We start from the raw sequence: 27925 nt of genomic DNA, 5'->3' as shown, positions 1-27925 counted from the left end.
GTAAGGTTGTTAAAATTCTTATTTATTTATTTATTTATTTATTTTTTATATTCAACAATTAAAGAAAGAATGAAAACAAAATAACCAAACAATATGCTCTGGTTATTTACATGAGATACTGTATGGCAAGGACCCCACTGTGACGAATGTGAAATACCACAATACTGAGAAACAAGGTCCACAACATGAACAACACGGTGCTGTTTTTAAAAAATATATATAAAATAACAGTAAAATAAAGAAAGATTATGTTTACATAAAATATAAAGTGCCAGACATTTCTGGCTGTTGGTTGTTGTACATTTCACTTTCTACAAAATGTATTTACATTTATTTTTAATTTTTATTTTTTCAGCCTAATTCTGACAAAAAATAAAAAAGAGCCAGGCTTCTGGTCAGTGTGTCAAAGTTTGCCAGTTCAGTTTTCCAACTGTCAGAAACTAAAGGCAAAAATAGAAAATTAAGTATAAAATGTCATTAAATCATAGCTTTTATAGTTTGTTTTTTTTTATTTTCCCAATTTGTTAGTTTTTCATACAGTGTTCACCCTTACAATCTGAAATACTGGAACATAGAAAATATGGTTATCTTTTAAAATATGGGTATAAAATATGGGTATCTTTTTTGGCATCTTTCAACACAAAGGTAGGTTGAGTTAAGGTTAAGCTTGGAGGAGAAAATCTGAGATTTATATGAGGGGAAGAGGAAAAAAATTATAATTGGGAAAATGCTATACATATTTTACTGTAGGGAAACCCAGCTAACAGCCTGTAACAGAAATAATGTTCCAGGAACATTCTGAAAACATGGGACATGATGGTTAATGGTTTGCATCACGTTAGATAGTTTCACACATAACATTCCCAAATAGAACTTAACATTATAGAAACGTTAAAAGCTTAAAACATTCCCAAAATTAAAAAACTTAAATGTAGCATGTAACAGAAAAAAAGAAAACATCAGCCACCTGCGCACATATGTTGTAGTCATGTTCTAATCTGGCAGAGTTGTGGAAGAGCATCTTTAGGTCTGATAGTGACTATATCTACATCCACTTCTGGCCTTATTTGGAATAAAACCTGACATTGTATTTCTTACTAAAGACAAAGATTATGATGTTGGCTTCTCCTCCATATAAGCGAGATGCTTAATTCTTTTAAATTGGAAAGTGTCAGCCCCACCCACACATAACAACTAGATTAAGGAAGTAATTGCTTTATATTAAACTAAAAAGATATTCAACTAAATAAATCTGTTTGGAGTCTGTTAAAACTGAAATATTTCTGGAAAATATATTTCATACAGTAAACTGGCCCAGAATAGTATTTTGGCTAAAGGCTTTTTTTGGAATTTTTTGCATTTGATGTAGAAGCGTAAATAAAAAAAACATTTTGGTGCTGATTATTATAATCAAGATATATATATATATATATATATATATATATATATATATATATATATATATACATATATATACATATATATATATATATATATATATATATATATATATATATATATATATATATATATATATACAGCTCTGGAAAAAAGGAGACCAGCTTATAAATCAGTTTCTCTGATTTTACTATTTATAGGTATAATGTTTGTTTTATTCTATAAACTACCAACAACATTTCTCCCAAATTCCAAATAAAAATATTGTCATTTAGAGCATTTATTTGCAGAAAATGAAAAATGGCTGACATAACAAAAAAGATGCAGAGCTTTCAGACATCAAATAATGCAAAGAAAACAAGTTCATATTCATAGAGTTATAAAAGTTCAGAAATCAATATTTGGTGGAATAGCCCTGTTTTTTAATAAGAGTTTTAATGCATCTTGGCATGTTCTCCTCCACCAGTCTTACACACTGCTTCTGGATAACTTTATGCCTTTACTCCAGGTGCAAAAATGCAAGCAGTTCAGCTTGGTTTGATGGCTTGTAATCATGCCTAGACTTTAGAATCTATAATCATTGTTGTTACAGCCAAAATGTAATGTATTAGTTAGAAAAAATCATTGTTTAGTGACAAAAAATATAATACAAAGGAAGTTTTAAGCGCATAATTCTAGACTTCAGAACCTCTACAAGCTCCCTCACAGAAAGTGCTATTACACCAAATAGTTATGAATACACTGCCTGATATCTGAGACACTGATTTATCATAGTTTTGCGAAGATTTTGGGTCTAAAACCTGTAACATATAATGTATAATTAAAATTCATGCAGAATAAAAGCTTCCCAAATATGAGGTATTTGTTCAGGCTCGTCCACATGTATCCTAATATGTTTAAAAACAGTAGGTTAAAGTCAACACAAAGTAAACAAAAAGTAAACACAAGTTTTACTGATTAAAGGAGCTTACTTTACTGTGAGGACAGTCAGACTGGGTTCTTCAGTTGAGTCCTGCACTCATGAAAGTCCTGTGGGATTTAAAGTCTAGTTTCAGAAGTGTTTACATGTGTAAACTATTGTGCTGTAAATAAGAAAATATCCAGGTAACTTTACCTGGCTGAATGTAGCAGAAATAGCATTTTAGCTAGTTGTAGTCAGTTAAAAATGTCACTCCTGCCTCAGCTCGTCTGGAGGCGTTATTTCTTCATTTTACTTCAATTTCTCCTGTTTTATGGCTTTAACCTCCAAACATCATAAAAGCAAGCTTGTTCCTAGTACTTCTACTGCACGCTCACAGTAACTACTTAAACACGGCGCTTTAGTGATGCTAAGCATGGTAAACACAAGTGACTGTCAATAAAGGGTCAGCCCCACCCACGCATAACAAATACAGTAGATTTAGGAATCAATGGCTTATATTCATCTGGAAAAGATAAAGAACAGCATAACGAGTTTAAAAATATATATATTGTGGCGGCTCTGGGTTGTGTGTGTGGCTGCCTGCAGGCATGTTTCTGGTGGGGCATCTCCCTTGGGAGGGGTTATGCAGAGAGGGTGGGCACCACTCTGAATCTGCCATCTGGGACACACAGCTGGGTTGGTGGCCTTTGGGCTATTTGAGCTCTGTGTTTATGGTTTTAGCTCTCCTAGTCTTGTTGAAGACTGTAAGTGAGTGGCAAGCCTGTTCAATAAAGGAGTTGTTGAGCATTCGGCACGAGTATCACGGGTCTTCCTTCCTCTTCCACGCCACAATATTTTTGACACCTGGTTACTTTTCATAACCAATTTTAAGAGTTTGCACATATCTGATTGGAATGAAACTTAATATATTTATACAGTCAACTGGCCTTTTTTATCTAGGCTTAAATATGCATTGGGTTGAGTTTCTGGGAGAGAATAGTCAAGAACACTGACAAATTAACAGCCAGAAATGTATTTTGGCTATTTTATTTATTTTATTTATTTATATATAAAAAATACATTTTAAGCTAGGTTAATATACCTTGAGTTAGAGTGCCTGGGAGAGAATGTACATTTTTTTTGTTAATTAAAAATAATGACTTACTATTTCAAAATAATGACTTACTATCACAGAATAATAAGATAGCAGTTTGGGATTGGGCTTTCACGGGTTACTAACCAAAAATTGTTACCTGGGAAATTAACCTAAATAATATGTTTTTCCCCACCTGATTTCCTTCCACTTTTTACTAATGTAGTATTATAATAATATTATAATATATTATATTATTATAAGACCATTCTACTTCCGTTAGAAATAAATATATTTTTTGGTATATTTCCAGAAAAAAATATTTTATCCAAAAATATTATTTATGAATAAAAAATATATAAATAAATAAAAAACAACCAACGGCTGAGGTGGACTTGCTTGCCTGATCTCGCGAGACTACCCTGCATACAATCACCGGTTCTCGCGATACTTGTGTGTGTGTTGTTCTCTGGCTGCTGCTGCGGCGGCGCAGGAGCGATTTTGCTTTTTTGGAAAATGCGGAGACATCTCTGGAATTCCGCCTGATTTCCCCGATTCCCCCCGTTTCCCCCGGTCTCTCTGTGTCTTTCTGCGCCCTGACTTTTCCAGAACAGCCTTCCGACACAACACCAGGCCCTATGCCGGCTTAGAGGTAAGAAACTGCGGGTTTAGAGGCGGAGAAGCCCGGCTGACTGTTCAGCCTTCAGCCCGATCCCGTTCAGATCTGAGCTAACAGCAGCGCTGTAGCTAACCGAGCCCACAGCAGCGGAAACGGCTACTGTTCAGAGCCAAAACTGCCCAACTGAAGCTCGGAGACTTCCAGCGCTTTCTGGGCTGTTAGGGACATTGTTTAGCTAGTTATCTGGCTTATAAACACTTACTACGTTTGACGTATAGGACAATAAAATAGGGACTAACTTTACTGGCTAGTTTACGTTAGTTAGCTTAGCTGTGTTATCTAACCTAGCTATAGGGTCAGTAGTTAACTAGCTATAGCTCCACTGTCTGATATAGCTTAAGTTACACTCTTTACACAACTTTACTTTACATCTATAAAGTCGAAACAACTTGCTCAGCTAGCTAGCTTACATTATCCATGCTGGATTTATCTTAGACTTTATTTATTTTAACTTGGCAGACAAAAGCACTGAGCTGTTAGCTATAGCTGTTAGCTGGCTAAATCAGCTGTCTGATCTTTCAAGTCTGAAATGACAACAGTGATAAAGCCTAACTTAGTTTATACTGATAAAAACTCAATTTACAGATCTGTTTATGGCCTGTCAAGATAAGTACATTATCGGTTTATCGTACAATAAATGGAAATTACCTCAACATTATTTTATTATTGTAATTTCGTCTATTTTGTTTATTTATTTTTTTTGTTCAACAAACATTTATAAAAGCAAGCTGGACACCTGGTTACTTTTCATAACATTTTTCGAGGGTTTTCAAATATCTGATTAGAATGAAACTTGATATATATATATATATATATATATATATATATATATATATATATATATATATATCGTACAATAAACTTGCCCAAAAAGTATTTGTGTTAAAAATTACATTGTCTTGGCTAGATTTTGCTTAGAGTTAGCTTTAGTTGGAAACAAGCACTGAGCTGTTAAATCAGCTTTCTGATCTTTCAAGCCTGAAAAGAACAACAGTGATAAAACCTAACTCTACTTAAAATTTATTCTGGTGAAAACTCAGTTTACAGATCTGTTTAATGGGCATGACCTCAACAAGTATCAATATTTGAGAACTTACATGTTATATTGCCTTTTTAACTAGTTTATTTGTGTGTTTGTTCACCAAACATCATTAAAGCAAGCTTGTTTATAGTACTACTATTACTACTTTGGTAGATTAATCACTAAAAATGGAAACTGTGCTAAATTTCGTGTTGGATTAAATATATTTTATGGGTCAACAAAATCTATGAAATTAGTTTTGTTTATTTTTTCCAAAAATGTATTCCAGATTTCTTTATTTGCACTTTATTTGTTTGTTTAATGAAATCCATTTCAAGCTACCAGGTTTTAATTGTTTCTGTGTTCTTACAGTCCTATTTTGGATTTAATGTTATCTAACTCTATGAAAACAGTTCGCAATTTATACTGAAGTATTTCTAGTTAGTTAGATCTGGATAGGTCAGTTGGGTCTTTCTGAGGTGGTGGTAGTATCGCTTTAGCTTTCATGGTTCACTTTGAGCGTGTCTCTGGTCAGATATGTCTAGTTAAATTGTTCTAATGTTTCAGACTATTGCTGAAGGATTAATTTCTAGAGATTTAATTATTTTGGTTCAGTTTTCTGTGACCATACACGTCAATGCAGAATAATTTAGATGGATGTGTTTGGGGAGTGTGTAATGACAGCACATCCACAGTCAGTCATGTGATCTGTGTGAACCGGCAATAGCAATGACTGGAAATTGAGGACAACGGGAAGTGATTGTGCTTATTTTCACACTCACCAACAGCCTGCTTATACCGTAGTCTGTAAGTCATAAACTCGGTTGGGTTATGCATTCAACGCTTTAGTTCTTCCTTGTGATCCAAGAAATTATTAACTGTAGTCACGCTTAGAGTTGTTAGATTAAATATCCAACGTACTGGAAGCAAAGGTCAGTTTAACTGATTTATTTGATGTGTTTATACTAAGTTTCTAGGGGTGCCATATTGTATTGGGTGCATTTAAGATCCAAAAAATGTGACACAATAAAAAAAAAACCCTTATCGTGATATCGCAATATTCTTGAAAGCAGTTTTTGTATTTGTTTTGCCATTTACTGTAATTTTAATATATTTTATTATATTTAAATGTTTTTATTAATTTTAAAAAGTTTTAATCTTATTCATTAGGGGTGTGCCATGTTGTATCGTACGCGATAATCACCCATAATTATCACATCAGGGTACTACTTTTGTAGCTGTTTTAAGCAAAAGAAATAATTTATTTTACTTTAATCCTGGATATATGGAGATATATGGAGTGCATTATTATTATTCTGAATTATTATTATGACATTCTGAATCATTCTGTTACAAATCTGCTAAAATTCTTGTTTTTTTTTTATATCTTAGTTAGAGGTGTGCAATATCATATTGAATACAATAATGAAATGTAAGTTTTGTTTTGTTGCAGTAGTGTATTTTTTATTTTTATGTCATATCACCAAGAGTATCGTTATCGCGATAATACCATGAAATATCGTGATATTATTTTAGGGCCATATCGCCCACCCCTATTATTCATACATTAAAACTAGAGTATTAAAATGTTAAGATATGATAAATAAGTAACAAAAACAATGGCCAATACTGAGGTCAGTAAAAATGACTTGGGTTACATTCATATATTGCACGATAAGTTGATTTAATTATTGTGACCATCCTAAATAATATAAGACATTAGAAACCCCCCACTCCCTCTGATGATCACATTAATTATCACATTACTGTAAAAATTGCCATGTTTACTTGTTTGATGAATATGGTTAAACTCTGTGTAAGCAATGGAAAAAACTGTTTTATTATACACCTTTGTTAAAATCTTGTTTTTTTTTCTTTGATTGATTATTAAAAAACATAGCTCTGCTTTTCTATTGTGTTTCCTGAGTTGACCAGAAGGTTTGGCCATCTATATTGTCTATTTTTTACAGGGTGGTCTAAAAGAAAAACTATCTTTGGAATTTCCTGGTTTTCTACTGTTCAGAGCAGCCATGTTACTGTATCTGGAAATTGAGAGGGCTGCAGTTTTACTCAAATATTTACTATGAAAACTGAAAACAGTTTAGTTTTCCATGTAGAGGATGGAGTACTACTTTTACTTTTCCGGCACTGATAAGACTGAGGCTGTAACTAATCCAGTATTTTTGTTATCAGACTGCTAAGCTTTAAAAGCAGCTATATTTACCTAAAACACTTCACTTAAGGTGAACATCTGAAAGCTGTGTATAATTCATAAACTACTCAAAGACTTTCAGTGCCCTGTGAAGTGCATCCATTTAATATTTATTATTAATATAAACTGTACCGAAAAAAAAAAAAACTGTATAAACTGTTCAAATATAAATCTTAGTGGAGCTAAAAATGTTGGTATACTTTTATAGGAATGTCCTGATCAGGTTATTTTACCCCCACTAGCCATTCTGATGCATAATGCTGAGTTTCAGTGACTTGCTACCAATTTAGAAAAGATGTGCTGCTGATTAATACTGATGTAAAATTTATTTTTACTTTATTTCTAATAGCATGTTCATAAGAATAATCTCTGCTCATTTATTCAGTTTTTGTAGTGTTTTTTTTTAAATATCACTGTGTTGTACTGGACTATTCTGCTATTAATTTCTTTAAAACACTTTACACATCTGTATGTGTGTAATGGTCTCTGGACTGATATCTGTATATATATTTGTTGTTAATTGTCTGATGAGGTGTAATAGCTGGTTTATAGTGGGTGAATGTGCTGTGATTTGGGTTTTTATATCTTTTGATTGTGTGTGTGCTGTTCATTGAAGATTTAAAACAAAGAAAGTCCTGCAGTTCTTTCACTGGTAAAATAGTGTGTTTCTGTGATATTTAGTTTCAGATAGAGCTGGACAATATATTGATGTTTTATAATATCTAGATACATTTTCTTATCGTTTTGACAGTATGCTCTATTAGCATGTTATTAAATTCACCAAGGGCAGCGGCTTTTCTGTTCATATCGATATCAGCATTGTGTCGGAATTTTATTGTATTGACAGAACGATGAAATATGTTGTGAGATAAATATATAGCTTCAGATATCATGGAAATATCATGGAGTTTTTTTATGCTCCAATAAGAACTTTCCACCGAGCTTGTTTACGAATCCTTGAGGACACAATTGTTAAAACTGGTTCTGGTTCATATAATTAAAAATTTATGATTTTTAGTAATATTAAAGCATTAAAACTGAAATGTTCAAATGTTAAAATATTGTATAAAAGTAATAAACACAATGAGCAATACTAAGTTCAGTAAAAAAAAAATACTATGGTTATGTTCTTATGTTGTACGATAAGTTGATGATGTCATTATTATAACAAGCCTAAATATTATGACATTAGAAGCTCGAACAGATGCTGCCATTCTGTCGTCATCTCATCGTGATGCAGCTTTCTTTCATTTCTATGCATTTTTTGGGCATGGGGCGTAATCAAGGTGGCTGCCCTAACTATAAAACACTGCGGGAAACCCTAAGGAGCGTTCCAGTTAAAATGTCCTATTCGGAACTAGGAAAGTCTGATTTCCCAGTTCAGATGAAAAGACTGTACTACCAGTAAATTGGCTGATACCTGATTTATGTAAATAAGTCTTAAACTGGCCCAAACCCTGTTCGCTGGATCGCTTTATATTAGCGATTCTCAAGTGGTTGGTAGGGACCAAAAAGTGAGTCACAGACAGTGACAGGTTCTGGGCAGGCCATGTATGGCTTGAAATATAAAACTTAATAAAAAAAATATATATGTATAAATAAATAATGCTCCTCTAAAATTGTACTTGTATTTTGTATTTGGGGTTTACAGAGTTTACTTACTAATGTTCTCTGAATGCACAGATATGCAGAGAAATAAAATATCTAATTTTGTGGCCTTATTTATTTTGAGCTGTTTTGATGTTCCTCCTCAGCTTCTTAAAAAATTGCGCTTAAATTCCCTTTGCATTAGTGGTGGGCAATATTATATGGTATACAATATATCGTAACACAGAAATATCATGATATTAATAATCCATATATCGCTGTTCTGTCTTAAAAGTAGTCTATTATTTACTGTGAAGCTTTAGGTGTATTTATTGTATAATTGTTTTGCACTAAATATTCTGCAAATTTATTTGCTGCATTATATTATTTTATGCTATGTTATTTATTTTGCCACATTATGATTATTCTGTTATACTATTATACTATATTCCTGAAATGAATTAATTATTTTAGTTTTCCTATATCGCCAAGTATATCGTTATCGCAAAAATACCCTGAAATATCGTGATATTATTTTAGAGCCATATCGCCCACCCCTACTTTGCATGCGTATGTATGTTTAAATGGGTTTTTGAAGGCTTTTTTTTTTTTTTTTTTTTTTTAATATAAATTTGTTTGGTTTGTATTCTAAAAAAGTGGGTCGTGATTTAATGACCATGAGAAAATGTGGGTCCTGGCCTGAGACCAGTTGAGAACCCCTGATTTATATTAATACAAATACGCCATCTCAAGTTTTCATAGTCACACCAGCCCTGAGTCATAGTGGAGTAATTTCAGTTACTCACAGTACCGTGTGTTTTACGCTCTGCCTTTGTGAACATGGGTTAAGTTTTGGGCTGGAGAGAAAAGTATCTTTCAGTTTAAGGGTGTGATCCTGCTTGGGGCTTTTTATCTTCCTGAAGAACTGGCTCTTAGGGGGAAATCAGGCACATTGGTAGCATTCTTTTACAACCAGCCCAGTCTGCGCATACTGGAGTTCATTTTCATATTTCATTTGCACAAAGAGAGCATTTTTAGGACAAAATGGGGTTGGTAAGGCTGATCTGCCAACTATTTCACTGTGAGTTTTGGCCTTTAAGCTTTTAAAATGGCTGTTTTTTTTAAACGTGCTGTTCATAGTTTAACTAGAGGCTGTATGTATTGTTTTTAATGTTTAGTTTGCTCAGTATATCAGTAGTATATTTACTCACTGTGTGTAACAGTTTGACTGTGTGTCATTATTGGCTAACTGGAAGTGTTGAGGCCGGCTAAGAGCATATCCTTTTATGTTGCGAAGTCATCTTATCTGGTGCTGATAGTGAAACAGCAGGCTGCACAAACATCGATCAGCCATAACATTAGAACCACTGAAGGGTGAGGTTCAATTCATTGATTATAATCGTCTACAGTGGCTTCTCTTAAAAGAAATGGATATTTTGGGTAACAATCAATCAACAATCAACAGTCAGTTGCTGTGCTTCAAGTGGTAGGTTAAAGGCTGGGAAAATCAGCAAATGTAATATTTGTTTATACACTTTAGCCCTATCCGGATGTAATTAGTTTCTCAGGGGTTCCTGGAGTATTTTCTCTTTTATGGGGGGTCCTCTGTGATTTTATTCCTATCCAGAACAACCATGAATGTGTTTTTCCCAGACGTCTACTGAGAAAATTACAGGCTGAATTTTCTACTGTTTTTCCCTGAACTCCAAGGTCCTCCGGTACATTTAGTCCCGTCCAGATCCACATCTGAGTTTCATCACCTCGCGTTTATTAAAATTGCTCGTTTTCGTGGAGATGCACGTAAACACAACAGCGAGCAGAAATGGAGGAGCTACTGAACGTGATTTCACGTTACAGAGAAAGCCTAAAAACTCACTGGTCCTCCTGTTTTTTCACATGCAGTCCAGATGCAACAGTTTTATCACTTAGTAAAAGTATGAAATATTTTTCACAGACGTCCCCCTGAGAAACTAATCCCGTCCGGATAGGGGTTTTGATGACTAGGACTTCTACAGAACCTCTTGTCTTGTTGGGTGTTCCTGGTATTCAAAAGTCATCCAAAGAAAGGGTAATGAGTGAATTGGCAACAAGGTCAAGGGTAGGCCTGTCTCAATAAACAGTGTTTTTGAATATGATTTATCAGAAATAATCATGACTGTGCTGTCATTTTAAAATCATTAATTACACATTATTTATTTTTTTAAAGCCCATTGATTGTTTTGATGATTACGAAAATTCATACATTGAAATTGGAATATAAAAAGATTTAAAATTCATGGATAAATATAATATAAATAAAATAAAAGAGTCATAAAGCAGTAAGGCTCTTTCACATTAATGGGCTGTATGGATTTAAACTACCGTATTTTTCGGACTATAAGGCGCACCGTATTATAAGGCGCACGATGAGTGAACGGTCTATTTTTAGTGTTAGTCCATACACAAGGCGCACTGGATTATAAGGCGCACTAAATGAAACTTTATTTATATCAGTAACAATAACTCTGAGCAATAAATCCTTCACAATATCTGTGAAAAATAACAACATCTCTGAGCAATAAATCAACAAGCACAGCAAGTACGTATTACTCCGCGACGCTCCTGACAACGGTAGCCGCAACGCTCCGACAGACCATAATATTATGTTGAAGCACAGCAAGTACGTATTACTCCGCGACGCTCCTGACAACGGTAGCCGCAACGCTCCGACAGACCATAATATTATGTTGAAGCACAGCAAGTACGTATTACTCCGCGAGGCTCCTGACAACGGTAGCCGCAACGCTCCGACAGACCATAATATTATGTTGAAGCACAGCAAGTACGTATTACTCCGCGAGGCTCCTGACAACGGTAGCCGCAACGCTCCGACAGACCATAATATTATGTTGAAGCACAGCAAGTACGTATTACTCCGCGAGGCTCCTGACAACGGTAGCCGCAACGCTCCGACAGACCATAATATTATGTTGAAGCACAGCAAGTACCGCATTACTCCGCGAGGCTTCTGACTATAATAGCGTGTTGTGCCGAATTCGGTGAATAAAACGGTTTTAAAACAGAGATAAAGATTGGATAAGTTTCATTTCTGGATGAAGTGATTTCCAGCGCTGTTTGGATATAACTGTGGATTACAGGAGACTGGATTGATGGATTCTCTTTAGTCTGGACGCGTTTTGAAGGTAGGACCTGTGGCTGAGCGCGGGTGTGTGTTCGGGGGGTGGCGGCAGTGACCGGAGGTTACCCCAGGACAAAAGGAGAGCCTTTTATTACTGGAAACATGCGCTCTGACGCAGCTCTAATTCATGAAACATACATCCTACAGTAAAAGCACAGTTCTGGAATCCGGAGAGCCAGACGGTTCGAATGGTGTATGACATGACCGCATTCGATGAAATATGGACGAACGATAAACGCAAATATGAGAGTTATGAATTATTAAAATCATAACCAAGGCATATTTCGCCCTAAATGTTTATTTTCTGAAAGGATATTCTGCTAAATAGGCTAAATAGCTCAAAAGCAGAGATTCTAAGCTTTAAAATGGTATATTGGATGTCTATATTGAACCTGTAACTGTTCATAACTATTCAGAAACACAGCCAGTTATGAAATATTAAATATTTCTGGCCCGCCGGTGGGCCAGCGCGTGTTAAGAGGTTAACTTTACTTAGAAGTGGGCGCTAAAAAGAAACAGTTTGTGCTATTACCCCAGAACGGGTGGAAAGGAAAGTTTACCGGCACCTTGTTCTGGCCACGGAGCTACAGTGGAAACTAGCTACCCTGAACCACAGCCGAGAGGCAGTACGGCAGTCAAAGGTAACCGCGCGCTAGCCCAAGAGGGGGATCTTTTTCTGGCGTGGGTGAGGAATTCTGCACAACAGAGCGCCGTGCACCACATAAAAATCGAGGTCAGTAAACACAAGCAAAATCCATACACAAGGCGCACTGCATTATAAGGCGCAATGACGATTTTTGGGAAAAAATAAGTATTTTAAGTGCGCCTTATAGCCCGAAAAATACGGTAATGTCTTTCTTATTTTTTTCAAGCTGAAAGTGAAATAAGATACATATCTTGATATTTTTTCATCCCATTATCTTAATAAAAAAAAGGCACTTCTGAGACAAAACTTCATTTTACAACCTTTACACGCTTTGCACTTTCATTAACATACAGCTGTGGTTATATACAGCTATCGATATAAATGATATTGTCTGATCTTATATCTTGTTTGGAAATATATTGATAATTCTTAAAAGCTCTATATATTGCCCAGCTCTAGGTTGTGTCTATATTTTGGATAATAATAAGTCAAAATTCTAATTATAGGGACAGACTTTGCCAATCAGATCTGTTGTGGTGGCACAAGGGACCTTCACAGTATTGGGCAGGTAATGCGAATGTTAAGGCTGATCTGTGTATAATGTGTATGACTAATGTGGTGTTTTATATGTTTTTGTTTTGTTATTTCTTCTTCTTTGCAGAGGGGCCAGGCCTGCCAATCTTGAGGCTGATCGGTTGAAGATGAGCCTGCATGGTGCCAGTGGAGGCTGTGACCGCTCGCGAGATCGCCGGTCGAGTGACCGCTCACGGGACTCCTCTCACGAGCGCGGCGAAGGCCAGCTCACACCCTGTATCCGAAACGTCACCTCACCCACACGCCAGCACACTAGTGGTGAGAGGTTCTCATTCATCAGACCTGCCAACGTGTGTGAATTATTATGATTCCATGTTTTAAAGTATGCGTATCGTTTGATCTCTGATTTCACCATGACGTCTATATTGTGTGATGCGTTCATGACCATTTGCGCTTTTGAGCTAGCCACTTATATATAGCACAAACGCTAACCCAGAAACCTAACTATCAAACTAACCAATACTTTCATTCACACTATATGTTCTTCCAAATTGTCAACACACTGTCATTGTGCTGAAAACGTTCTTTTTCTCTTTGTTTCTTTCTCTGTCTCTCTCACCCTTTTTCTCTCTCTCTCTCTCTCTCTCTCTTTGTCTCTTTCTCTCTCTCTCTCTCTTTGTCTTTCTCTCTCTGTCTCTCTCACTCTTTTTCTCTCTCCCTGTCTCTCTCACTCTTTTTCTGTCTCTCTCACTTCTTTTCTCTCTGTCTCACTCTCTCTCTTTCTCTCTCTCTTTCAATTTTATTAGCTTTTTCTCTGTCTTTCTCTTTTTCTCTGTCAGTCTCTTCCAAATTGTCAACACTGTCACTGTGCTGAAGACTCACTCTGTCTATTTCTCTCTCTCTCTCTCTCTCTCTCTCTCTCTCTCTCTCTCTCTCTCTCTCTCTCTCTCTCTCTCTCTGTTTCTGTCTCTCACCCTGTCTCTCTGTGTTTCTCTTTCTCTTTCTATCTCTCTCACTGTGTCTTGCTCCCTGTCTTTCTGTTTCTCTCTCTCTCTCTCTCTCTCTCTCTCTCTCTCTCTCTCTCTCTCTCTCGCGCCTCTTTCTTTGTATCTCTTTCTCTATTTGTTTATTTCTGTTGCTCTCTCTCTTTTTCTAAATCTAAATCTGATGCTGACTCTTTTATTTGCATAGCCATTGATAAATGCTGAAGAAAATCTGATGAACAACATGGTTTACATGTATATGCACTATTTTTTGTTTTTATTTGTTAAAAAAAGATGTCAAATATATAGTTTATATCAATTTATCAAGCAACCGATTATTATCCTAGAAATGATAGATTTTGTGGGGGAGGAGGGGGTGATTTGTGTTCTTTCTGGTTTGGCAGGTCTGGAAATAGCTGTCTGTTATTGGAACAATGAATAGTGTTGTTTAAAAGCCTGTGGTAATCTGCTGAGTCACTGAGGGGAAGACTGGATTCTCTCTCGTAGCAGATTCTCTACAGTCTTTAAATATAGTACCCGTCGTTTTTAAATATGTAATTCATGTGTTAATCATGAGCTGTTTTTGCAGAACGAGAAGGCAGCTCATCGCGGCCCAGCAGCCCCAGGCCTCAGAGAGTCTCTCCCAGCGGCTCCAGCAGCAGCAGCAGTGGGGTGATCAGCAGTCGTAACAGCAGCCTGTCCAGCTCAGAGGGCACCTTTAAGAGCACGGGCGTGGGCGAGATGGTGTTCGTGTATGAAAACGCCAAGGAGGGAGCCCGCAGCATCCGGACCTCAGAGAGGGTCACACTCATCGTGGACAACACGCGCTTCGTAGTGGACCCCTCCATCTTTACTGCACAGCCCAACACTATGCTGGGCAGGTAAGGAGAACATTAGTAGTACTAATCTTGTAGTCTTTGTTTTTAGTTTATTTATTTCAGTTTCTTTGGAAACATTTTGAGATAAAGTTAATAGACACTAAAATATAGATATGTTATTTATAATGCAGTAACAGCCAAAAGTTTGGACACATCTTCCTCATTCTCAAAGTTTTTTTTCTGATTGCCTACATAATAAATGAATACTGAAGTGATTCAGACTATCAAGGAACACATAAGGAATCATGTAGTGACTTAAAAGTGTCAAACAAACCAAAATACTCTGTGAAGCAGCACTTAGGTGCTCTTATCTGGGGAGCTGTTAACTTGCAGTTTCTGAGGCTGGTAACTCTGATTAAATTATCCTGTACAACAGTAGGAACTCATGCTCTTCCTTTCCTGAGGTGGTCCTGATGAGTGCCAGTTTCATCATAATGTTTAACTGACTTTCATTTCTTAAATTAATTTTTTCTTTAATTAATTCACTGTATACCTGTAACTCTACCTCTTCACTACTTTACAACTGATGCTCTCAAACACATTAAAAGGGAAGAAATTCAAATAATTAACTCTTGATGAGTTCAGCACAGCTGTTAACTGAAAGCCTGAATTCCAGGTGACCCTACCTCATAAAGCTGACTGAGAAAATCCAACAGAGATGTGCAAAACTGTCTAATCTAAGCAAGAGATGCTGCTTAGAATCTAAAATATAAAACATATTCTGATTTGTTTAACACTTTTTGACACTTGTTTACTATGTAATACCACTGTTACTACCCTTTATTTTGTTCGTTTTTAATATAGTAATAAATAAATAGGACTAAATAGAAAAATGAAGAACATTAATTGAATGAGAAGGTATGTCTGATGATATTCACATTAAAACGCACTTAAAACATATCGTAAATCACCGAAACGGTCCAGATGATCCAGAATGCAGCAGCACGTCTGGTCTTCAACCAACCAAAACGGGCACATGTCACCCCGCTGCTCATTGAGCTCCACTGGCTACCAGTTGATGCTCGCATCAAATTCAAAGCTCTTACAATCGCCTACAAGGTGATGACAGTACAGGCTCCTTCCTACCTGCACTCGCTCCTGAAGGCTTACGCTACCTCCCGGCCGCTGCGCTCCTCCAATGAACGTCGCCTTGCTTTGCCAAACACTCACACAAAGCAATCCAGACTGTTCTCATACAGAGTTCCCCAAATGGTGGAACAAACTACCTTCCACTACCAGATCAGGAGAATCTCTCGCTATCTTTAAGAAACTCCTGAAGACAGAGCTCTTCAAAGAGCACTTACTCTCCTAACACCTCTAACACACTAACTACTTCTAACCCCATTTCCTTCTTCCCCTCCTTCACTTCTCTATCCCTTTATTTCCCTTCGACCTCCTTTAAGCCCTATCTAAAAATGGGTTATCTAAATTCCTATTACTTTTGTACTTCCTTATTGTAAGTCGCTTTGGACAAAAGCGTCTGCCAAATGAAATGTAATGTAATGTAATGTAATGTAATGTAAGAAACATAATGGATCATAATACATTTTAATATTATTATACTACCCACTCCTAACACAAATGCCACAGAATATATGCTTGTCTTGCACCAGAATATCTTATATGGAAAAGCTAGATGATTGGTCAGAACCAATTAATGTTGGTGAGCATAATCTGAAAGCATGTTTGGGTTTATTCTGGGCAGATCGTACGATGTGGGGGCTCTGATGGTTGAAGGATGACTCAAGACCACAAAAGAACCAAAAAGGGAATCTGTTATTATGTGTGGGAGTGGTATCACACAATGTTAACATCAGTCAGGATCTTAGAAATCAGAACTGCAGTGTGGGCCAGGCATTAGAAACATGCTCACATTTAAGAACTGAAGAGATTCTATAGATTCTAATTTAGTTAAATTGTGTACAGCTCTGGAAAAAATGAAGAGATCACTTCAGTTTCTGAATCAGTTTCTCTGATTTTGCTATTTATAGGTTTATGTTCGAGTAAAATGAACATCGTAATTTTATTCTATAAACTACACAACTACATTTCTCCCAAATTCCAAATAAAAATATTGTCATTTAGAGCATTTATTTGCAGAAAATAATAAATGGCTGAAATGACAAAGATGCAGAGCTTTCAGACCTCAAATAATTAAAAGAAAACAAGTTCATATTCATAAAGTTTTAAAAGTTCAGAAATCAATATTTGGTGGAATAACCCTGGTTTTTAATCACAGTTTTTATGCATTTTGGCATGTTTTTCTCCACCAGTCTTACACACTGCTTTTTGATAACTTTATGCTGCTTTACTCCTGGTGCAAAAATTTAAGCAGTTCAGTTTGGTGGTTTGATGGCTTGTGATCATCCATCTTCCTCTTGATTATATTCCAGAGATTTTCAATTTGGTAAAATCAAAGAAACTTATCACTTGTTTTTTCATCACTTGTCTCTTGATTTTTCCAGAGCTGTAGATTACATTGTATAAATGTTTTTTCTCTTTTTCTTGTAGAATGTTTGGTTCAGGAAGAGAACACAATTTCACACGCCCGAATGAGAAAGGAGAGTACGAGGTGGCAGAGGGCATCAGTTCCACTGTGTTCAGGGCCATTCTGGTAAGTCTGCTTCTGTGTCTCCAGATGTTTCTCAAACATTTACAGCACACTTAATTCTGCAAAACATTTGAGGTGAATGTAAAGCTTACAGACTCTGAAGTAGTTAAGGGAAATAAAAAGATACAGTCATGCGAAAGTCATTCAGGTGCCTTATATACATTTTCTAATCCTTGTTAGGTCTCATTCTGATGATTGATGCTGTATTTTAATATCAGTCATTGTGAATCTGTATGTAGGACCTATGATGACATTTTACAATTGTTGCAGACTTTTTTTTTTCCTTCTTTAATCTGTCAGTCTGCTCTTGGGTTAAACGACTACTTACAATCAATCAAACTAGACTAAAAGTCTAAGGTTTGAATTTGAATTGAATTAGTCTTCTAAAATTCTATCTTACTATTTTCTAATCATTTGTAGCTGATGTGGTGCTCCTGATTCAATTTTGTTTTATTTTGGCTCGTAATAAGTGTGTGTGTGTGTGTTTGTAAAATGATCATATCATTGATTACATTTACTGTTTAATTTTACTTTAAAAGACCACAAAATGTCATGCAGTTTCTATTTTTTTTCTACATGACTGTGCTATTATAGCTAGATGTAAATATGAATGCCTTTATTGCTTGTTCTAAGATTTTGCATTTAAGTAGAGCTAAGAAGTACACATCTGCATGTTAACTATAAGAAAATATATATATTGTTTTTATTCTATAAGTGTAAAATCATTTGTATATTTTATTTAACGTGAAAAGCTGCGAGTTCACTCCATACTATGTTTGCTGGTTTGAGTAACATTGCATAACGCTTCTCGGAATCTGCTTTTTAATAACGGAGCTAAAACCGTTACATCAGCCTTGATTCAATATGTTCATGCCTTGAACCGCGGCCGCTCCAGGCCTAAATCTGCCACCCAACCTGGTGCCGTAATCATGCCCCGGTGTGTGTTACATACGGTTATGTAAAGGGGTTGATTTCAGGACATAGTAGAATGCCTCTGCGGCACCGGGCTGTCCCAGAGCGAGTGAAAGTATGAGAGGGAATCAGTAATGAGGGTTTTGAGTGTCTGGCAAAATGCCCTTCCATTTGACCTCTGTGTTAAATCATTTTCTTCTGGCTGGCAGTAGAGCAGGATAATAATTTCATATCAGTATACACTCAGTGACCGAATGAAGGAAATGATCCCCAAATTGCTGCAAAACTTAACCTGGCACAGGTATTCACCTGTTACACTGGGTCTTGTCACAAGAGGGCGTAAATGTGCTTCTTCAGCTTCTCTATAGAAAAGGCTTTTGGAGGACACTTTCGGGTAGTGTACTTCTTGGTGAGAGATCATTGACTGCTACGCACGCTTCTCTATGATGCACTCTAAGCTATTTTGACCAGTTTACCGACTTTTTAAAGAATAGCCCGACATCTATTGTCCTAAACAACAAACCGTACCTGTAATAGACTGTATATGAATATGGAGTTAAATATGGAGACCTCGTGGTGAGCACTTAATTCCTGCCTTTCCTGTGGAGTGATACACTGCCCCAACTGCTTGTGTGAGGGTCTGGGGAGCATTGCATGTAACAGATGGTCATAAGGAATAGGGGTGGGAATCGTTTACTATCTCACGATTCGATTCGATTCCGATTTTGGGGGCCACGATTCGATTCAAAATCGATTTTTGATTCAAAACGATTTGAATTATAAAAATTTCTGCTTCTGGCTTATGAATCTTATTGAAAAAAAACCCTCCATAATATACACTGGTCCTGGAGCAGGTAATGTGTTACAAAAACAATAAAATGTGCAGGAATGTGGGTCCTCAGTGACAGAGGAATCACTGGGATATCACAATGACGTTAATGAACAATAAATAAATAATAAATAACACTGCTTTATTACCAGGCTACTAGCGGTGGTGTGTAGGTGACGCTGCTGGGCTGATGTGATGATAGCAGTGGAGCGCTAAAGTTCAGGAGCAGCTGCTGATTAACTAGTTAATTTAAGGTCGTTGTATTTCTTCAGAAAGGGGGCAGGAGGTGGAGAAATTAATTCATATGGTCCATTCCTTAATTCCTCTGTGATGAGGAGCTGAAATTAGCTCTGATTAGCTTATTGTATTTTTCCGTTCCGCCTTAAATGCTGCAGCCCGCTGCCACCTGTAGCGTTATTTAAGGTGGAACTGGAAAGTTAGCTAGTTAGCTAGCTAACAGTTACTGAAACTAACTACTAGCGATCTGAAGCATTCTGCCATAAAACATTGAAACTACACGTTAATCTAATGTAATATAGTGCTTGTTCTGCCATCTTACCGGTGATTCTCAAACACCTACGCTCTGTGTGTGTCTGGAAGATCTCCGTTTGAAAGGACAAGCGCTATCCCCAGGGTTGCCAGGTCCAACAAAAATACCCAGCCCAAAATCAGTCTAAAACCCGCCCCTCAGAATCGATTTTGGGACATTTTAAATCGATTCTGAATCGTAGTAAATGAGAATCAAGATTCTTATGTGAATCGATTTTTTGGCACACCTCTAATAAGGAACAATAATTGGGTTTCCAACTGGCATTTTTCAACAGGTCAGTGCTCGCCCACATACAGCAAGTTTCCCAGGAATCCCCTTGGTAATTGAGAGGGACATTATTATTATTATTATTATTATTATTATTATTATTATTATTAGGCAAAACTATTTCAACTAACTATTGGGTCTCAACTGCCTGTATAAACACTCCAAGCACAATAAAAATATCCATTCATCCCTTTTCTCTGAATCAGCTGAAATTGATTGGTGTCAGGAATCATATGCTTCTAAGAGCCGTTTGGGTGCTCTCTTATTGTGACGTCACAATGAGGAAATCTGCATAGAACAACCCTGGCACCACCTCTCACCCATCAACCCTCCACCAGAGCCCCAACCTCTAGATCAGTTGAGGATCTAACATTTCGGTCATTTTGGTTGAGAACTTAAGACACAGTAGGATTATTCAGCAGACTTCGTCTGAAGGAGGGATCTGTGGCAAGTCATAAGCTAAGACGAGCCTGTTGTAAATGCTTGGCAACAGCTTATTTGCGTAAAAGGGACAGAGCCCTTGAATGGCTCATTCTGAAAGGGATTAAAACTGGCAAGAATAGAGCTGGTGAGATCTCTTTATGTGAGAGTAGGCTTCTCACGATAACAACATTTTTTTCAGGACAATATGTTGTCCTTAATAGGGTTGCAACGGTATGAGATTTTCACGGTATGATAACCGTCTCAGAAAATACCGCGGTATCACGGTTATCACGGTATCACAGTTTGTTACATATATTATTAAACTGACCCTTAAATAAATTACAACAAAGGTTTTTTGTTCAATTAACTATTTATTGTAGAAACCTGGAACAACTATATAGATAATGTCTCCTTAAAAAAAATAAACTGTACACCATTAGGTGAAGGAAACCAGGTTTTTCCACTACTCTTAAGGGCATTAAGGGTGTATATAATTATATATATATATATACACACACACACACACACACACACGTTACACACATTACATGTCCTCTAAGAAGTAAAGATCCTGTGTTTAAACTATTCAGTACAATTATTTAAGTTTAAATTATTTAATATCTGATAAACTGAGCCTGGGTCAGTGTCTGATCAACAACTGTTGTAAACGTCCGTTTTACTGCCAAGTTGGTATATAACCAGATAGAGGGGATTTATTTCTGAGTCTGGTTTTAACACATGAAAAACAGGCACGTCAGAATTTGAAAATGAACGCATGTAGATGAATGGCGTCTTTCACATCCAGTCCGGCGAGCACCTTTACACGGACACGTGAATCCGTCGTAGCACGCACTTCACGCCTGTACCTGCGTGCCCAAATTTCGGATAACTCAGCGCTTTTGCGGGCGCTTACTGCATGGGTTGTGCACGACTACAAAGAGATTTTATTTATGTTCACATTAAAATTATAAACTAAACACATACTTTGCGCTGCACGGCGGGGTGGTGTTCTTGGAGATGGGAGAACAGGTTTGACGTATGTCCACCTTTAGCTGTGACTTTACGGCCACATTGATTATAAATCGGATAACCATCCTCGGGTGCGTTCGGCGGGTCTCTGAAATAGTCCCACACTGCTGATTTTAGTTTAGCCTTTTTTTAGGCGGACGGAGATTTGTTTAGTCTGATGCACTTTCTGCTGTTCTCACCGCTGTGTGCTGAGCAGCTGAAGCGGAGCAGAGTTGCGCATGCGCGGGTGAGTTTCTCCGCTGGCTTGCGTTTTACCGGTAATAAGCAAACACTCACGGTATGATAACCGTGCATTTTAATACCATGGTATACCGTGAAACCGGTTACCGCTGCAACCCTAGTCCTTAAATTATTGCGATAATATTGTCATTTTAAAGCGCCACTATAGAAAATGCTTTTTTTCCTGCTTCGGGGGTCCCAAAGGAGCTTTAAGACAGTCTGTCACAGTAATAATATACTAGCATAATAATACTATTACACCATTTTTTGCACTACGCTCATTAACCGATAGATGTCGCTGTCTGACAGATTCGACTTTGCCTCAGACAGAGAGCCGGTGAGAGAGCAGCAATAGAAATCTAGCGTTCCAATGTAAACAAACTCGTGCGGAGACCCAATGGCTGTTATCGACGTCGGCAAAAATGATCGCAGTTTAAAAAATTATCATGCGATTAGTTGATAACTTAGTTATCGTGACAGGCCTATGTGAGAGTGATTTTGAACATGTTTTGTACAGCCCATAGATCTGTTCTAACTTGTGCACAAAGAGGTGTAATATGTGACTCTTATTGAAATATTAATGAGACATAATAGTGTGTAGAATCTACAGGCAGGATGCCATAGAAAACTTAAATGCCTCCAGACTAGAGGCACTGAACAGAGTAATAGAGCATCCTTTCCATTTTTTGTACACTAAATTTACTCATGTTGTCATGATTGAAAATGTTTAAATATTGGTAATGTGACTTTTAAATACATTTCTTATGTCAATGCAACTTATTAATAGCATTGTCATTAACTAACATTCTTTTGAGGGAACATTACACAAATGAGCAAAATATAATTTTTCAGAGTTTGTTGGTACAGACATATTTTTTTCTGATGCATCTTGACTGAAGTTAAGAAATATATTGTGTAAGGAATTTTGGTCATATCGTCCAGCTCTAACAGGCAGTCCATGAGAAGGAGGATATTATTAATGTGTGTATTGTAATGTGTGGGATGCTTCACTGCACTCATTCTATATGGTGCTATATATGGTGCTCTGTGCACTTTTATCTATAGCTAAATGAACTCCACCTCCCCAAGTCTGCCAGCTCACAATCCTCTTCAGCACTCGAAGTGCCGTGGTGTCTGTGCCATTTTACTGCTGCAGAATGATGTCTTTGAATGGTGCAGCCTCTCTAATGGCTGCCTTTGTGTTGTCTGCTCTCTCCCTAACTGGCAGGATTACTATAAATCTGGGATAATCCGCTGCCCTGATGGAATCTCCATTCCTGAGCTGAGGGAAGCATGTGACTATCTGTGCATCTCCTTCGACTACAGCACGATAAAGTGCAGGGACCTGAGTGAGTATACGCTCCGTATCGCTCCCTCTCTTCATAAATAGGCTCAGTGTTCAGTGGGATTTGCTCTGATAGCGCATATCGGATGTATAAAAAGCTGTGGGATATATTACAGTACTGCTTCAGTAAGTACAGTATAATACTGTTTAAGACAGTATATAGATTAGGGTTGGGCGATGCCTCCTTAATTGGCAGATGACGATGTTTACAGTGGGGGAGGTGGGGGAGGTTTACAGGGGGGAGGTGTTTGATCAATAAAATACTAAAAATATTTCAAATGAATAAAAAATAATTATTTAAATCATTTAAAACACAATCAAAGGCTGTCTATAAGTGCGCAGAATAATATCAGTTTCAGTTAGTTTCAGTTTCAAGTAATTGAAACAGCTCCCCAAAACCTCAACCTATCCTTTATATTTGAGAATATTTGATTAACTCTACAGATCCTCACTCATCTTAATTTATTGAACTAAACTGAGTTTTTATATTATTTATAGCCTCGCGCTGGGCGCATTTTGCCTGATTTCTCTTGATTAAATATCAATAAATATGTGAATTTAATACCTTTTAATGCCATATATTTTACTTCACTTGATAGGACCTTATTTATTTTAACGTTTTTTTTTTTTTATATATATATATAAAAATCGCAATGCCGCGCGCGCTTTCCTTATGACTGACGCTAAACTGTTTGATCCAGCTGTTATATTATATTATGTTATATTAATACAATTTTAAAGTTTTTCGTTTCTATGTTTTGAAATTCGTTAGATTATATTTTTGTCAACATTTTGGGTTTATTTACGTTTATTATTTTTCTAATAATTATAGAAATTACATAATTTATTTTCTTTTGTACATTTTTAAAGGGGCGAGTAACAAAAGTATGTGCATATTTCTCATGCAGTTGTCAATTAAGCTGTCTGTAAAGAGAAAAAACAAAAGCAATTCACGTTTTTGTGCTGCACAAGCTGTATAAAACTGCTGTCACCCTGCACTACAGAGCTTTAAAAGTGAGGATTTTTACTGAGATAAAAGCTCATAGTGTCTCACTAAACACTAATCTATGAACATCTTACACTGTGGAGCTGTAAGGATGCTGAAAGTGAGTATATTAAAGAATGGTATACTTTAGTAAAGTATATTTGTTGACTACACAATACAATACAAAGACTTATAGAATATATTAATTTTATTTAGAGCCTGTGTTTAACAGGCTTAACATTTAAAAAAAACTACAATTGCAACCTCACAAATTTCTCTTGCTTTAGGATTTGTTATGAAAGTTACAGCTGTATGACTACTTAAAAAAATTGCAAGTCATACAACCCCTATACTGTGGTAGATGTGTGTTACACTGCATTTATTTATGTCATGTGATTTATTTACATTATTATTATATTGTACAAAATAAGTCCTGGTAAGTTACTGCTTTAAAAACTAGATAACATTCTACAGATTTTTGTTTTTTGATTTTGCTGAATGTTTGAAAATATTTTAACTTTTTTTAATATTTATACTAAGTGAAACTTAAACATATATTTTGTTGCTTTAGTATATTGTCGAAATTAATAAAAATATGTTCATGTTTTAACCATCAAAAATATTATCGCAATTTATTTTTTTGATATTATTATCTTAGTTATATGACCACACAGATATTTTTTTATATATTTTAAATATATAATCCTGCAACAAAATAATAAAACTTAACAGTTTTGTATAACTGTTTAAAACATTTTAACTTCTATTTTGCAAACGATAGACTCAGATTTTGTATATGTTTGTATAGATTTGTATTAGGGGTGGGCGATATGACTCTAAAATAATATCACGATATTTCAGGGTATTTTTGAGATAAATATATACTTGGCAATATAGGCAAACAGAAAAATAATTAATTAATTTTAGGAATATAGTATAATAGTATAACAGTATCATCATAATGTGACAAAGTAAATATTATAGCATAAAATAATATAATGCAGCCAATAATATTGCAGAATACTTTCATGCATATAAACTGCAAACTATAACAATTATACAATAAATACACTTAAAGCTTCACAGTAAATAATAGACTACTTTTAAGACAAACCATCCATATTATCACAATATGTATTTTTACTATCATTATATTTCTGTGTCACGATATATTGTATACGATATAATATTGCCCACCCCTAATTTGTACTACTACTAATAATGTGAAAAATGAATAATGTAACATTTAAGAATAATATAATGTAACAAAAGAAATCTATCACATTACAGAAGCGTAATATTTATTGCATGCATTTCAATAAGAATAACACTATCAAAATATGTAATTTTTGTATATGTGTATGTTTTGATTATACCAATATAATTGTGTTTGATACGATACGGCAAACCTTATTATCTTATTTAAGAGCCATGTTAACCTATCTCTAATACAATGAGGTATTGCTATAACCTTTAAATAAAAGATATGCAGCCTTAGAAGTACTGGTGCTGACTGTGCTGCTCTCCACAGGTGCCCTGATGCACGAGCTGTCCAACGACGGCGCACGGCGGCAGTTCGAGTTCTACCTGGAGGAGATGGTGCTGCCGCTGATGGTGGCGAGTGCTCAGAGTGGGGAGAGGGAGTGCCACATCGTCGTGCTCACTGATGATGATGTGGTGGACTGGGATGAGGAGTACCCACCTCAGATGGGAGAGGAGTATTCACAAAGTGAGTGCCCACATGCCTTATATTAAATCAGTGTATAAGAAAATACTGGAATATTGAAGTATCCAATACTTGTGTAACAATATTATATAGATTTTCAAAAACACAGGATCAATTTAAAAATATTACTTTACGCTCTAGTCAGACACTGGCTAATTTAGTGTTCTGTTTCAAACCCTACCCACTAGATACCAGTGTTGTATGCTTTTGTTAGATCCCACTGTTCTGATCGGAAAAAAATAACACTTTTCTTTTATTTATCTTCTCTGTCAGGCTACAGTATTAATATATATAAAAAGGGCTATAGTTACTGCTCTTGAAGCCTTTTTTTTTTTTTAATCCAGTATTTTAGGGAGTTGTGCTGTATAAATGATTCTGTACCCAGAACCGATTCTGGGCTAGTCTAGGGGATGAGAGGAGATGTTCTCTGAGCTGTGGATCGATTGTGCAATTCTATTAGTCTCTTTTCTGTGTAAATAATTGCTGTTTGCTCCTGTTTTTCTATTTTACTTGGATTTTACTTGGATAAAAACACTCCTATTTGCAAGGAACAGCAACAGGAGCTCTTCAGATAAAGTGATGTTCTCATTTCTCTCCAGGCAGGACAGAGTGAGAGTGGCTAACTGAACTGCTATACTGCCCAGCACTAGTATTTAAGTATTTATTGTATACTAGAAAAGGACCAAGCAATGCTGGCCAGTACTACAATTGGCCAACACTGCCTGTTCTACTTTAAAAGCCATTATTATTTAAGCTTGTTTTAGCTGTTTGCATTGTAAAGATATTTAAACAAATAGCGAATAGTCTGTAAGGAATAGTTAGCTAAATACATGTGGAACTAAACAATTAAGAGAGACCTTTTATTTAATCGTTTGTATTCAGGTCGTTGAAAGCTAAAACGTGAGGTGTATACAAGTGTTACATTTGTTTTTAAAGTTATATTGGGGTGTGTTGTTTAACTGTAAGTTATAAATGTGAATATCAGCATCAGCCCAGAAATCCCACACACCTGCATCCCTAATTGTAACCTTTGTATCATAATTTGTATATCCAAATTCTTGCCAGTACACAGCCCTGTATCAGATATCTGTAAGATAATGCAGTTCATTTTGAAGATTTATCTTCCTTCTATAATAATTTAATGATTTATTATTAACTCATGAAGCACTTGTTTATCAAGCAGCATTCCAAGCATTTGTCACACCCAGTCATGCAAGTTCATAAACTCTAGCTTTAATGATAAGATGAGCCTCTCTGTAAATAACATAAAAATTTAATTACTCGATTACTGACTGTAAAGTGATTATCTTTTTATATCTGACTGTTTATTAAAGCTGCCTTTGATCTCTGTTTATTTTTGGGTTCATGGAGATAATGTGTGTCACGATGTGGCAGATAACACAATTCTTCCTCTTGTTTTTCAGTAATATACAGTACAAAACTCTACCGCTTCTTCAAGTACATTGAAAACCGAGATGTTGCCAAATCAGTTTTGAAGGAACGAGGGCTGAAGAAAATCAGATTAGGCATTGAAGGTAGGTTTCTGAGTTTTGTTTCTCATTTCAACACCAACAATATCAGTGGCGTGCAGTGAATGTAGTGGGTACCCCTTCTGGTACACACAAAAACTCACCAGTCAGGCGGCCTATTATTGTGATTTAGTTTCACATTGAAAGACAGACATCCTTTAAAAAGGCTTTTTAATATGATGTGACACAATATATGTCTCATTTACAGTCGCAATTCCATGATAGTTAACTAACTATTGAATTAATCCAGCATGAGCTCCGTTTATGACTCAGCAATGCGTAACACCTTCACCACAGCACTGAGAAAGGGTTACACAGCCATGGCTCCGCCCCCAGAGTAAAAAAACATGAATCTGATTGGTTAGACTTGCTTCGACTTTGCTAACAGAC

At 36.2% G+C, this 27925-nt stretch overlaps 1 protein-coding gene across 1 annotated transcript in view; it reads left to right on the top strand.

Annotated features, from left to right (window-relative positions):
- The first annotated feature begins 3850 nt into the window (after positions 1–3850).
- Positions 3851–27925, top strand: part of btbd10b (BTB (POZ) domain containing 10b) — a 29906-nt gene continuing 5831 nt past the window's right edge. The window contains exons 1-7 of the mRNA XM_022670057.2: positions 3851–4044; positions 13377–13567; positions 14822–15113; positions 17622–17724; positions 23179–23299; positions 25812–26009; positions 27431–27541. Of these exons, the coding sequence (XP_022525778.2) occupies positions 13417–13567; positions 14822–15113; positions 17622–17724; positions 23179–23299; positions 25812–26009; positions 27431–27541 (976 nt within the window). The 5' untranslated portion in view covers positions 3851–4044; positions 13377–13416. The remainder of the gene's footprint in view (positions 4045–13376; positions 13568–14821; positions 15114–17621; positions 17725–23178; positions 23300–25811; positions 26010–27430; positions 27542–27925) is intronic.

The sequence above is a fragment of the Astyanax mexicanus genome, chromosome 16 (genome assembly GCF_023375975.1).
Source record: "Astyanax mexicanus isolate ESR-SI-001 chromosome 16, AstMex3_surface, whole genome shotgun sequence".
NCBI lineage: Eukaryota > Metazoa > Chordata > Actinopteri > Characiformes > Acestrorhamphidae > Astyanax > Astyanax mexicanus.
Note: the sequence above shows the minus strand (reverse complement) of the source record. Positions and strands in the feature narration are given on the sequence as shown.